This window comes from Sphaerodactylus townsendi, linkage group LG06, assembly GCF_021028975.2.
Source record: "Sphaerodactylus townsendi isolate TG3544 linkage group LG06, MPM_Stown_v2.3, whole genome shotgun sequence".
NCBI lineage: Eukaryota > Metazoa > Chordata > Lepidosauria > Squamata > Sphaerodactylidae > Sphaerodactylus > Sphaerodactylus townsendi.
The window spans coordinates 133,235,604-133,250,127 of record NC_059430.1 but is presented as its reverse complement, the minus strand read 5'-3'; the positions used below and the strand labels follow the sequence as shown (position 1 = coordinate 133,250,127).

The window sequence follows — 14,524 nt, the reverse complement described above, 5'->3', positions numbered from 1 at the left end:
TGCATTTTGCATTGTTTTGTTTCATGTTATGCACGAGGCTTCCTCGAAGCCAAGCAAACAGGCAGGCACAGAGAAAAGTGTTTCAAAAGTACAATCCAAACAGTGATCAGATGCATTCAAACTACTGTAAATCTTCTTCCAAATGAGGCAGTCAAAATAGATGTAGCATGTGAAAATTGGAAGGGAAGCATCAGACTGGCGCTCACCTGCCAGGTAGCTGAAACACTCGCTGTAGCCATCCCGGTAAGGGTCACACTTCTCGATGGCCATGCTCCCGTCGCTGCAGGTGGTGGCAAAGATGGCTGCGCCGTGCTTGACCAGAGCGATACATATGGCTGTATCATTACAAGAGGCAGCACAGTGCAACGGGGTCCTAAACAGGAGAAGCGAGACTAGTGAAGGGGGGGATGGGGCAATTTGCACAGTGGGCAGCAGCCCCCCCCCCCATGGGCAGAAAAGGCCCCTTTGTCTGGGGAGGTGGGGAGCAACAGAAAGGCATGTCCTCCGCCCCTCCTCTGAGACTTACCACCCATGGCTGTCAGGAGAGTTAACATTGGCACCGATGTTGATGAGAAAGTCCACAATGTTGTAGTTGGCACCGCAGATGGCATTGTGGAGTGCTGTAATCCCCTCGTCATTTGGCTGGCTTGAGTCATTCAACTGTGTGTGTGGGGGGGGGGGGTTGCAATTTAAGGTAGTAAAACAAAAGGAACCATGAAGAGGAGAAATAATTTGAGAACCCTCACCTGCAACATCTACATGCCCCCTGCCCAGGATCCTCCAAGCTCTGAGGGAATTTTCCTCCGGCTGAATCTCAACTGCTTTCGCCACCTCTTGCCTCCCAGAGCAAGCTCGGTCCCCGTTTGGCTTTTCCTTCAGGTGTGTTTACAAAGCCTGTGAGTGGCTCAATTCTGCTGCTTTTCTAATTGGATCAAATGCCCGAGGCTGCCTGACACTGGGCCAGCCCACAGATTGATCTGCCTGAACAAGGTCTGCTCTGAGATCCTGACAATCCATTCGCAGGAAAGGCCGTCCCGGTGGGGCCCTGCCACACAGCTCAGGCCCCTCCCCAAAGTAGCTGCCTGCAGAATGGGATTCAAATCCTTAGAGTAAATGTACTGGGCGGGGGGCGGGGGGGGGGCTTTTGGATTACACTCTCTTATTCCTTAACATTCAGGCTTTGAATTTTAACTGGGAGTTTTTTTAAATCATGGTAGTAATTCATTAGGGAAAGACCCTGGGAACAGACACACCAAGGTTGACCAGTTGCCCGATTTCAAGGAGACGGTGGCATTCCCCTTTTTTATTTAAATGTTATTTTTCATGCCACTATCAACCTCTTGCAAGGGCTTGCTCCCTCTTTGGGAATACAAAAACAGGAACTGAGAAAAAGAAAATCTGGAAAGCTTGTAACTACCCGACATGCCCTGAGACCAGCCACCCCACCCCCACTGATTTTGCCAGTTTGTAACAAGGGGGTGACCAACCTGGCCTGCCTCACAGGGTTGTGGTACAATTCCCTGCAATCTCATACATGCTGTGTTAGAGAACTGCCAAGTCCTCTTAATTTTTGAGGTTTTATCCTTTATTCCCCTGGCATAATGTCCTTTGATGTCATGCCATGACCATGTGTGGAAGCCCCGGTTACAAAGCTTGCCTTCAAAACATTTAGTAGAGCCAAATAGCTTGTGAAATAATCAAGCTGGCCTCGCGCCAGTCTTGCCCCACTGACAGAGTTTGCCATCAGCTGAACAGAAAACAAACCACTCCACCTCCCATCGAGGCTGCCCCGGCCCCAATCCATCCCAGCTCAGCCATTCTCAGCAGCTGAACCTCCTCACCTCCGCCACGGCCTCCTTCACCACGTCCAACTCGCCGGTCAGAGCTGCATCCAGGAGGAGAACCAGGGGGTTGAGGCGGGCCCTCGGTTTCAGCCGTTTCCGTGGGGAGGAGACTTTGCGCAGAGCCGAGCGTTTCTCCTGCACAAAAAACAGGGAAGGGAGACAATCAGAGAGTGACTTCCTGGGGGAAAGAGTCGGCCAGAGTGCTTTCCCTTTTCGCCACTACCCTTTCCCCGAAAATAAGCCCTACCTTGAAAATAAGCCCCAGCATGAACATTAGCCTAGATGCATCTTTTGGAGTAAAAATTAATATAAGGCCCTGTTTTGTTTTGGGGAAAACACAGCTGTGCTGGAGGCCGCGCACCAGTAGAGACAAGTGCCAAGGGGAAGTGTCGTGCAGCCAGGAGAGATCTTGGGGATGCAGACTTACTGGGCTGTGCACAGGAGAGATTGTTGCTGGACCCTCAAGCATGTCTGGAATGGAAGGCACCGGCATGGCACTGGGGGGGCTTCGAGGCGGTGGCGCAAGTGCTGGCACCACGGATGTCCCGGGCACCTTCTGCTCAGAGGCCTCGATGATGGGCACAAGATCCGTCTGTGGGGCTGCCTCCCCCATCAGCACAGCCTCCTCCTTGCGTGGATGGTGGTGGAAAAGACGGCTGATAATCTGCTGGTATTGCTTCTTGTGGGTGGGGGGCAGAGCCACGCTAGGGCACTGCTCCATGGAACCACGCCGCTTCAGAGGCCGGGGCATCTCTGCCAGGATGCGGGCCACTTCCTCGAACTCAGGCACCTTCTGGGCTTCCGGTGGAAGGACCGGCTGCAGCCGGGTGGGGCTCAGAGGACGCGCAACCTCGTCCACCTCTGCTGGCTCACTGCCCGGTAGGAGGCTTTCCAGTTCTGGTTCCATCTCGCCAGTCAGCAGGGTGATTGGCACCACGCGGACAGGCTCAGCAGGTACCTCGAAGGGTGGGGCTCTGCTGTTGCCTAGCAACAATGACAAGAAGGTTACCAGTAGGCCTTACTCTCTGGAAAAAATACCATCAGTCCACATGCATGCCTTGCCATTCAGCTCTGAGAGCCGACAGCGGCTACCCTGTCACAGACTAACTTATCCATCCGTCAGCTGGAAACAGCCCCTCTGTCAATGGAGTTCTAACTAAACAGGTGAGGAGAGATCAGCAGGATGTTAGGAAAAACGGTTTAACAATCAGGGCTGTTCATCAGTGGTGGAAATGGAAGGGCGAGCAATAGAATCTTTATTGGAGTGGTGGGCTCTCTGTCCTTGGGGGTGGGATCCTGTCAGTCAGCCTGCTGAAGAGGCTGCACTCGTGGCCCTCAGGCCCCGGACAACTTCTGGTCTCTATGATTCCAATCTGAACTGGAAAATGAACTACGATCATATCTGGAAATCATTTCATACACACCGACTCCTTTTTCCCTCTCCAGGCTGCGGAAGGGTTCTGTCAGACCACAAAGGCTGAACAGTAAACACAATTTAAGTGTTGAGACCAGAGGCCTGCAAGTGGGACCCGTCTCTGTTTCGTCTTTGGCACAATGTTTCCGTCCCACATCAACAGGAACCAGAGCCCAAGAAACCATTCTTCTTCCACTTGCCGGGAGCTATTGTGCTTTTATCAGAAGCCAGGGGAGGGGGCACCGTTCTCCACACCCAGTGTGCCTTTCGGAAGCCCGGGCTCCATTCTGCTTCCCAATGGGGCCCAGCTCAGCACCCCAAAGGCTGTGCCTCCCCAGCAGAAGCCACTCACCTTCACTGCCAGACTGTGCCATCCTCAGGTGGGGTTGGGCTGGTGTGAGGGGCTGCTGCGGCATCTGCTTTTGTAAGGAACGGAGGAAGAGGGGGGATCCCAGAGGCGCCTGGGAGAAGGGCAGTTTTGTGCCCGAGGCACCGTGCTCCCAGAAGGCATTCTGCAGCCTGAAGATCATGGAGAGGGGCAGAGGCTTGTGGCGTTTGGGACGGCTGCCTTGGGGGCTGGGAGGCGGCATGGGGATACGGGAGATGGGCTGCTGGCCAAACTGCCAGTTCCGGGGCAGGGTGCCTGTCTGGTTGGCAGGGAGGAATCGGCGGAAAGAGCTCTCAGAGCGGCGCTCGCTGGCCAGTGGGGAAACCTTGTAGTTCCGAGGTAAAGTGGCACTGTGCATCCCATAGTGCTCCTCCTAAGGAAGAGAAGCAAAAGGTGAGTTCACCCACACACACGTGGATACAGGGAAGTCACACCTTTGGTCCCTCCAAGTATCGTCTACTTAGACTGGCAACAGCTCTCCAGCGTTTCCAGCAGAGAAAGGTCTTTTCCATCCCCTCCTGCCTGGTCCTTTTAGCAGGAGATGCTGAGGACTGAACCTGAGTCCTGCTGCAGGCCAATCAGAGGCTCTTCTGCTGAGCCATGCCCCCCCCCCCCCACCATTTCTGCAGGCCAATCAGAAGCTCTTCTGCTGAGTCATGCCCCCCCCCCACTTCCTTCAAGTGATGGGTGCCCAGCCATTTTGATGGTTAAGAGAGAACCCAAATATATGCTTCAACTAAATATTCCTCTTGATTTCCTACATCCAGTAGTTTTGCTTTGTTTCCAGGGCTCCTCACAGTTACAGTCTATGGAAACTCTCCCTGTATAAACCCCGTGGAAATATATATGAATTATACAATGGTAGAACACCTTACTCACCTTTCCTTGGCCAACGCCCCCACCATCTAAACTCGATTCCCTCCAAGGAGCCAGTGGCAACCCTGCCCCACTCTGGCGGTGCCCCCCATGAGGGTCTCCTCCTATGAAGAGAAACACTATTGTTGGGGACAGTTACCTTACCAACTGTGGTGCCCAGGGGTGAGACCTCCGAATGAGTGCTTCCCTTCTCGCTGCGGACAGGAAGCTGGGATGTAAAGCCAGTCAAAGACAGACTTCAGCTCCCTGCCACATTTTTTATCTCTTGCATTCATCTCCTGCCTTTCTTCCCAATGGGGACCCAAAGCAGCTTACAACATCCTTCTTGTAACCTCACAACGATCCTGTGAGGTAGGTTAGGCTGAGAGAATATGTGGTGGGCCCAAGGTCACCCGGCAACCCTTCCTGGCAGAGTCTGCCCCTTTCACCACAACAGCACACAGGTTTCCACACTCACTTTCATAGCTGGCTGGGTGGGACGGCTTTTTCTCATATGCCACATCCAGATCAGATTCGTTCCACCCTTTCTGCGATCTCCTCCGAATCACTAAATCATCTACAGAAGGAAAAACAGGAAGCTTCTGCTTTTATGGCAGCAGAGACTGTGGACTGTGGGCACAAATCTCTGAACAGAAAGAGAGGAACTCTGTGTCCGCCAAATCAGCACACAACCCCCTGCTGTGCATAGATGAGACGGCTTCCTACCAGGAGGGGAGTCTGGCGGGAAATCAACATGGCTCCTTCTATGCCATTTTTAAAATTCACTCACAGTTACTTTGGCAGCTTGTGCCACCACAGCACAAGGATTAACACTGAGCTGCAGCAGCCATTTTGTGGCAGCCATTTTGCTGCTGTGCTCCACATGGCGTGGCAGAATTCCATATATGCCCGCATGATCAAAAATGTTGTGACCCTGGTCACAGGGACTAGGAACTTGCTTCATGTTAAAGGAGTGGAACCTTGGATTCTTAGAAAACCCAGGGTCCTTCGGCATCGGTTCCTTTTTCCCCAAAGCATAACAAGATAATTAAAAGTTGCCATATACACATGCAAGGCACTATCGATAGTGGAAGAAGAAGAAGAGTTTGGATTTATATCCCCCATTTCTTTCCTGTAAAGAGACTCAAAGGGGCTTACGATCTCCTTGCCCTTCCCCCCTCACAACAAACACCCTGTGAGGTGGGTGGGGCTGAGAGAGCTCCGAGAAGCTGTGACTAGCCCAAGGTCACCCAGCTGGCATGTGTGGGAGTGCACAGGCTAATCTGGTTCACCAGATAAGCCTCCACAGCTCAAGTGGCAGAGCAGGGAATCAAACCCGGTTCTTCCAGATTAGAATGCACCTGCTCTTAACCACTACGCCACTGCTGCTCCCTTAGTACTGTATTAATAGCCTACCTAATTTTTCCAAATGATTCAAAAGGCTATAAATCTCCATCTAAGGTTGCCAACTCCTGGTGGGAAAATTATTGGAAACTTGGGGGTAGAGCCAGGGGAGCAACCTCAGGAAAGCAGAATGCCACAGAGAGCGCCCTCCAAAGCAGCCGCCTTCTCCAGGGAGACTGAGGTCTGTAGCCTGGAGACAAGCTGTAATTCCAGGAGATCTCTAGGTCCCACCTGGAGGATGGCAACCCTACCTCCACCCAGCAAATCATAGCACAGATTCAGCCTTTACCTTGAGCCCGGAACAGTGGGAAGGCGCCTGGCACGGAGGGGTACATGCTGTGGTTTTCATATGGCGGAGGCATCGGTGGCCGCGGAGATGGCGCTCGGTCCGGAAAAAACATCAGAGACTCTGATCCCTCTGTCGGCTGCCGTGGAGATCCAGCTCGACCCATCGGCCCGGTGTAGGGTTTGTAATCATACTGGCGTTCCAAGGATCCAGCTGACCGGAGGAAGCGAGGGGACGACGCATGGCCCATGGAGCCGGCCACTGACTCATAAGGAACCGGCAGCACCTTTGGCCGGGGGGATGAGGTTCGGTCCAGCTCTGATTGGAGAAAGATGGAAGGGCGTGGGGAGGTGGGCCGGCCCAGTGTGGATTGGGTCGGGAGGAGCTGGTTGGGTGAGGAGCCATAAGGGGCTCCCGGGGACAAACTGGCAGAGTTCTCGCTGATGGAGGAAGAGTAGCTCTCAGGTGAGTCCAGGGAAGCGCTCTTCCAAGGAGACTGATGGAGAAGGGAGGCAGCGGTGGGGACTGTCCAGACCGGTGTGTCCTGTGTCAGCCAGGGGCTGATGCTTGGCCTGTCCCCCTGCCAAAAAGCAGAGAGAAAGAGTGAAGTGTAAGCCATAGCTGTGGAAAAAGCTGCAGCCAAGGCCAAAGGCTCTGACCCCAGGGAATAATAGTCTGCTTCCATCGATCCCGGCTGGGGCTTGCCAATAGCCACCAACTCACTTATTTCTTCCTCTTTTCTCCTAGAAAGCCAAGCATATCACATGGCTTCCCAACCCGCTTTCTGTCCTTACAACACCCTTGTGAGCTGGCTTAGTCTGAGAGCAAGTGGCAAAGTCCCCTGTGGCTGAGCGGGGAATTTGAACCCAGGTCTCTAAAGTTCTAATCCAGCACTACCCATCCCTGGCATCCAGCCCACTATCTTTCTTCTACGGTACTTCCTTCGGGTGCCACCATCCATTTGCCTGAATCCTGCCTGTCCAACAACCAGGAAGTCTGGCGGAGTGTGGGAAGGAGAAAGAACAGCTAAGGAGCTTGTTGCCATCAGGAACAGTCCAAGAAAAGTATTTTAGCATACAAAATAATGATAGGTGTGCTACACGACACACACATTCCAGTCTGGGGCGCTTTACACTGATCTCCATTGTACAAGTTCCAGGCTAAGGACTAGTGGGCAAGCAGACCACAACACAAGAGAGCGAGCAGCCTGACTTCTAGTGGTCAAGAGCCTCAAGCCCAGTGGCACCTGGCCACCTGCCATTATCAGAATGCTACGGTGGGGCTACACTCACAGGAGGCTGCCAAGCACCCTGAGCTCTAGGACAAAGGCCAGCTTTCTTGCCAAGCCCCAGAAGCCACCAGCCCCCCTCTACAGCTCCAGTCCCCACCCACCCACCCCCACCCAGTCCCCTGTCCTCACTCCCCAGACCGTACCTTCTGTGGGACGCCAGACTGCCCAGGACTGCCTGTCCACAGTGACTCCAGCTGCTTAGAGAGCTCGTCCACCTTTGCAGCTGCTGTGTCCAGTTCCACCTGCTTGAGGTCCATGTGCCGGGAAGCTAGAGCTGCGAAGAACAGGACAAAAAATAAGAGACATGTTCTGGATGCCTCATGTGCCAAACAGGACTCGATATACACTCCCTAATCAAGGAAGGAAGGAAGGAAGGAAGGAGAGGAGGAGGAGTTTGGATTTATATTCCCCCTTTCTCTCCTGCAAGGAGACTCAAAGGGGCTTACAATCTCCTCCCCCACCCCCAACAATAAACACCCTGTGAGGTAGGTGAGGCTGAGTAGAGCTCCAAAGAAACTGACTAGCCCAAGGTCACCCAGCTGGCACGTGTTTGTGTGCACAAGCTAATCTAGTTCACCAGATAAGCCTCCACAGCTCAAGGGGCAGAGTGGGGAATCAAACCCGGTTTCCCAGATTAGAGTGCATCTGGTCTTAACCATTACACCATGCTCGCTCTCACAAGACAATTGGTCCTGTTCTAGACCTATTTCCTAAGTAATGCTGTCCTCCAGTGTGGTGAACAGAGAGACCGTCACTCTATTCCAGGAGTCCCCAACCTTTTAGATGCTGCAAGCATCTCTAGAATTTTAGGAGGAATATAAACACCACCTAAAAATGGCTTCCACAGTAGGTGGGGCTGAAATTTAAAATGCTGCCTCAGGAGGCAGAGCCAAATGGAATATATTTTGCCCCACATCTCCTGGGAACAGGGTAAATAAAAATCCATTGGCTTTGTGGCTGTAGTCTGGTAGGTTTTGCTCCTAATATTTTGCTTGCACTTGTGGCTGGCATTTTCAGAGGCATGCCACACAGAGGAACACATCTTACAGTGACATGCCTCTGAAGACCATCAGGCCATGGCCACACAGCCCTGAAAACCCATGACAACCATTTTGGCTGTAAAAGCCTTCAACAATACAAAAGTCTGGGGTGCTGTGTGGTTTCCAGGCTGTATGGTCGTGTTCAAGCAGTTCTTCAGAGGATCTGTTCCTTCTTCAAAAATCAATTATTTTTTAAAATGAAAAATGGAATTTTAAAAATTTGAATCAGATGTTTTAAATAAAATACTTTGATGAAAAATACTTTGGGGAAAGATAGCTTAAATAGTTTTCTGCTTAAGATGCATTATAATCCAGAGGTTACTCATCATGGTAGAGGATAAAGAATTAATTGATAAGAATGTTGAAACAAAAATGGGAGAGAGACAATTTTTTAGAAGAAGATAAAAGAGAAAGAATTATGGACAGTATAAAGAAGATAAAGATATAAAAATACGTGGAATTAGAAAGAAAGGTTTTACTTAAATGGTATAGAACCCCAATACAACTAGCCTATATGATTAAAGGATTAAGCCCAAAATGTTGGCATTGTGGAGAAAAAGGAGCATATTATACACATATGTGGATAGAATGCAAAGTTGTGAAAAAGTTTTGGGAGAATATTTTGACATATGTAGAACAGTTAGTAAAAGTAAAAATTGATGTAAATAATGAGTTACTAATTGTGGGGATAATAGATGATATAAGAGTGAACAGAAGTTTGGAACCAATGTATAAAATAATGATCAGAGCAGCATACGCAGTGTTAGCGTTGGGCTGGAAAGATAATAAAAAATGGACAGTTTCAAACTGGTTGGAATATATTTGGGAACAAATACAGTTAGAGATCTTTGAGAGACTGACAAAAAACACATTATGGCAAGAAAAAATAGAAGATATTATGAAACTATGGACATTGTATGAGAAATGGATGGAAGAAGCCGGATTTAACGAAAAACCATGGAATAAGAGAATAAGAAGAATGAACCTCCTACTGCTTGCATGAAACAACCAATTAAAGAGTGGGGGGAGGGGGAGAAAAAGGAAAAAAATGTATAGATAGAACAAAGTTATTAAATGTAACAAATGTATAAATATTCTACACAATAAAAAATTATTTAAAAAAACCAAAAAACCTCATAATGAAATAAGGATCAGTTTTTAAAATTGTTAAGGATATGAGACGGTATACCCATGCAATGCTTAAATTTTCTGGGTAAATGAAATCCACTAACCCATTCACAATGTTATGCTCTTCCAGAGGTTTCTGTAAGATTATTTTAGGCAAATTTTCTGTCTAGATATTATTGTACATGTTTGGTTTTGCAGTTCTCACAATTTAGAATTTGTGTCTGCATGCCTCTTCTCCACAGTAAAAAATGTTATAAAATAAGCATTTAAAGTTGAGAAAAAGACTTTAATCCGATTGTTCCTTTGCAAATCTATGTACACAGAATCAATCCTTATCTCTTAAGTGCTAAGTTTTAAGAATTTCAATGAATAGAAGATACTTTGGAATGGAATAGATCTGCACAAGGAGCTAAGGGAATGGCAAGGAGTAGAAATGATAGTGAAGTGTTCTGAGCAGAATACTCCATAAATCTTGGGATCTTTGCGAGTATAGCCTGAAATTTATCATATCATTCTCTCCCTGGAAGAGAAAATCTAGAATAGCATAAAAGCATAGGTCATAAAAGAGACACAGTTTGGGAAGGCTGTAATGAAATTACTCAACCTTTGAGTAAGTAAATCTGTAATTTTGATACAACTGTAAAACTAGTCTGAAAAGTTATCATTCTGAAAATGAAACCTTCATCTGGTTGTAAATATTAAGATTATACCAGCAAGAACAAGACTTTATATAGGAAACCATTATTTAAATCAAGTATTACTGACTAATGATTTAAATCCTGATTTAAATCAGATTCAATTTGATTTAGATCAAATCCACCCTACCTAGGAAGAAGGAAACACTGAAGAAGGAACAGAACCACACTCTGACTAAGGAAATTTGCTTACCAGTCTTTCTCAATCTCCAGGAGAAAAATTATTTCATTTGAATTAGGGAAGCCAATACCAAGCCCTGCTGTACAACTACCCCACCCAGTTTCTGAAAAGTTTGGTAGGTTCCACATTGGGGAACCCTGCTCTATTGCCAAATTTTATGTACACCTTTCCATGCAAAGTATCTGGTGACATTGATGTTAATCTACTTTCTTTTTGGTCACCTCATTGGCTGGAAAATAAAATGAAAAAAAGTCTGTCCCCATATTTTCCAGATTGTCCCCTTGGGGACACAGAGGTGACTACTGGGGGAACGACTGCCACGGTTCAGAGCCAGCCCACCTGAATCACACACAGCCACCCCCACGGAAGGAAACGCTCTCTGCTGAAGCCACTTGAAGTGTCCTGTGGCAGCTTCAAGTCTACGGTGACTAGCCGTCCCGATTTTCGCGGGACACTCACGCTTCTGCATAGAGTGTCCCGCGTCCCGCCGGGCTTATGCCATTGTCCCGATTAGGGACAATGGCCCGCAGCAGCACACTGCCTTTTGCGGCAGCGCTCCCCAGTCAGGAAACAGGGAAGCACCCCAGAAGGCACTGCGGCTGCCGCAGTGCCTTCTGGGGCGCTTCCCTGTTTCCTGACTGGGGAGCGCCACCGCAAAAGGCAGTGTGCTGCTGCGGGTGCGCGCATGCAGGCGCATGCGCGCGTGCCCCGCTTTTTAAAAGGGGAAATCTGGTCACCTTATTCAAGTCCCAACAACTGAGTGAAGCGGCAGCTGCCACCTCAAGAGATCCTGGAAATCTCTGTTGGAGCGAACCTTCTTTTTCCACATATGAAGAGTCTTGCAAATGAAATTCAGGAAGTTGTGCTCAAAGATCTTGGCTGCTGTACGTCTATCAAAGATATTCTGCTCCATCCCATAGTGCTCTACCAAAGATCCAGACAGTCCTGGGAGGGACCTCCCCCCGACCCAAAACATACTCCTTGGCCAGAGGGCTGCCAGTTCTCATATGCTCAGGAAGATACCGGAAGCCCTCGCCATAAACACAGGCCGGGTGTGGCTGCTGCAGCACTTGGCACCTGTGCAGGAAAATACAATGTCTGTGCTGTGGGCAGGCAGGGCACGGGCAGGTCCAGTCTCGCAGGACAGAACAGGCGGCAGACAAGAATGTAGTCAGAAGACAGTCCAATGGGTCAAGGCAGGCGGAAGGCGAAGGCATAGTCATGGGTCAGTTCAGCTGGTCATGGTACAAGAGAACCAATAAACAGGCTGGGGTGCAGCGATGAACAAAGCACACCTGTTGCTCCCAGGTAGAATCAAGCTCACAGCAAGGCTTATAGAGAGAGCCTTGTCCAAGAGGTTGGGATTCTGCAAGGAGTTGATACTCATCAGATGCAGACACTTCTAGCTTCCCCTATCTCAGCAGTCAGCAACCTTTAAAACCCAAAGAGCCATTTGGACCCATTTTCCACAGAAAAGAAAACACATGGAGCCACAAATACTTTTTTACATTTAAAATGAAGAAGGGTGCCCCATCCTGCAGCCCTCCTATGGGGGCTGCTGGCTGGGGCTCCTCTCTTGCACGGAGGTCGCCTGGCTGGCTGGGGAACCTCATCCAGCCAGGCAGCCTCCATGGAAACGAGGGGTGCCCCAGCCTGAAGCCCTCGCCTGGGTTTCCTCCGAGGTCTGTGCTGGCTGCGGCCCTCGGCCGGTCTCTTCCCTGCGCTCTGAATTTCTTAAAGGGGCAATTCCCCAAAGATTGCTTAAAGGGGAAACTTTCCCCTTTAAGCTATCTTTGGGGAATTGCCCTTTTAAGAAAATCATAGACAGAGGCTCAGGCTGACTGCCTGAATGGCAACCTGGAGCCAGCCTGAGCCGAGGGGGATGTGTGGGGCTGGTGGCGGCGACAGCGGCGGGCAGGCGGGCAAGAGCCGCACAGCAAGCAGGAAAGAGCCGTTTGAGGCTCGGGAGCCGCGGGTTCCCGACCTATGCCCTATCTGCTGCCAGCTGAGTACTACTCCTCCTTTGCAGAGGCGTATCTGGGGTAAATGGTGCCTGGAGACAAATTGTCTCCAGGACGCCCCCCAGGGTCTGCCCCACCCCAACTCGGCTCTGCCCCAGATGCCCTCAGGCTCCACCCCCCACTGCTGGTTCCGTCGACCCCACCCATGTCACCATGGACATGGGAAAAGTAGGGTGCCCAACTCCCCCTGCCGTCTGGGCTCCCAGCCAGTAGCCAGCAGCCCCTCCAGGCAGGCCAGAAGAGACTGCAGTCCCAGCCTCAGAGACCTGCTTTTATAAGCACTGAGGCCAGGGGTGGGACTTTCTGCTCCCCAAGCCCCACCCCCAGCCTCAGTGCTTATAAAAGCAGATCTCCGAGGCCAGAACTGCAGACTCTTCTGGCCTGCCTGGAGGGGAGGTCAGAAGAGACTGCAGGATGCCGACTGGGAGTCCAGCAGGCGGGGGGGGGGGAGGAAGGGAGGGGGAGTCCATGGCGACATGGGTTGGGTTGAGGGTGCCTGGATGCAGCAGGAAGTCCTGCTGCCTCTGCGCCTCGACCCCGTCCATGTGTCACTGATATGGGGGGCGTCAGGGGTTCTTAGAAACAATGAGGCAGCAATGAAGCAGCATGGACGGGGTCAAGGCACTGAAAACGATGAGGCAGCAGGATTTCCTGGTCACGTGGGGGGCCGATTTTACGCCCCCCACGTAACCAGAAGAGTGGTGCCTGGGGACAAGGGGTACCCTTGTCCCTAGGTAGATACGCCACTGCTCCTTTGCTTCTGCAGCAGCTGCCTCTGCTTCTGCCTCCTGTGCACAGCTGACATTACTGGGGTTCCTTAGGAGGAGCCACAGGCTCCTCCACCTGCACGTCATCAGGCAGGGAAGGACTGGGAGTTGGCTCTGCTGCCTGGTCTTCCTCAGGAGCAGCCAAATCTGGCTGCACCATGTTGTCAAGTTCTGCCTCAGAGTCCTCTGTATCCTGGTGAGTACCCAGGGGCTGGCTCAAGACAATGTCCCTGCAGTGCAGGCCCAGCACTCCCTTTTTCCTCAGAAGGCACAGGGCCATTGTGTAAGTTGCCTCTTATGCAACCTGTAGAGGGTTTTGCTCCAGACCCAGGGCACTTACCAGACTGAAAACATTTGCCATTTCTCCAAGGAGGAGGAGGAGGGCAATTCCACACACACCAGTCTCCTAGTCTCAGAAGAATTTGGGATCCATTGAATGAGCTGGCCGTGGCAGAGGTCAACCGTCTAAGCCAGAGGTCTGCAACCTGCAGCTCTCCAGATGTTCACAGACCACAATTCCCATGGTGGCAGGGGCTGATGGGAATTGTAGTCCATGAACATCTGGAGAGCCGCAGGTTGCAGACCCCTGGTCTAAGCAGTGTTCCAGATAGGCCTTCAGAGAACAGTTCTTTGCAGCTCAGGAAGGAAGGGGAGGACTCACAGGGGTGGCCTTCTCTGTGAGGTGCTGTAGGGGACGACTCAATGGGTGTGTACTACCAAAAGGCACCTCCTCGCTTGTCCTTAAACTGCTGGGGGAACTGGAAGAGGAGAGCTGTGCCCCTCTTCCCTTACCGACAGCTTGGCACAGATCCGTGCCCCGCACCCACCCATGAGGGATTTGGTGGGCATTTCCTTTGGACACTCCGATACTTTCCCATCGCTGCCACAGCTGTTTCCTCTTCATATTGGCCTCTGCTTTGAGCAACCCTCCGAGTGGAAAAGAAGGTTTGGGTTGCAGTAAACAAATATAACTGAAGCAGGGACAGCTGGACCAGGCCAGGCAGATTTGGCCCCAGGGCAGGCTGTCCCCAACCTCCACCAGCCCCAGAGCCTTACCCAACCAAGGCCAGGGCTTCTCTCTGCCAGCCAAAGAAAGGGCCCAAGTTCCTTCATCTGAAAGTGGTTTTTCCACTGGCTGCCAGGCATGGAGCAAACAAAACAGATTTGGGGAGGCACCGTTATCTTTCAAGATGCCAGACAGTTTCCCTTC

The 14,524-nt window shown here is 50.8% G+C and overlaps 1 protein-coding gene across 5 annotated transcripts in view; it reads right to left on the bottom strand.

The window, feature by feature from the left end:
* PPP1R13L (protein phosphatase 1 regulatory subunit 13 like) overlaps window positions 1–14,524 on the bottom strand; it is a 30,472-nt gene that overhangs the window by 3,178 nt on the left and 12,770 nt on the right. For 4 of the 5 annotated variants that reach the window (XM_048499282.1, XM_048499280.1, XM_048499281.1 and 1 more), the window contains exons 3-11: window positions 7,626–7,756; window positions 6,195–6,771; window positions 4,980–5,078; window positions 4,526–4,626; window positions 3,611–4,019; window positions 2,272–2,828; window positions 1,842–1,979; window positions 527–660; window positions 207–373 (exon numbers count right to left, since the gene is read on the bottom strand). In XM_048499282.1, coding sequence (XP_048355239.1) covers window positions 207–373; window positions 527–660; window positions 1,842–1,979; window positions 2,272–2,828; window positions 3,611–4,019; window positions 4,526–4,626; window positions 4,980–5,078; window positions 6,195–6,771; window positions 7,626–7,756 — 2,313 coding nt within the window. Of the gene's footprint in view, window positions 1–206; window positions 374–526; window positions 661–1,841; window positions 1,980–2,271; window positions 2,829–3,610; window positions 4,020–4,525; window positions 4,627–4,979; window positions 5,079–6,194; window positions 6,772–7,625; window positions 7,757–11,263; window positions 12,205–14,524 lie in introns of those variants that run through there. The other variant, XM_048499283.1, reaches the window with a different exon arrangement.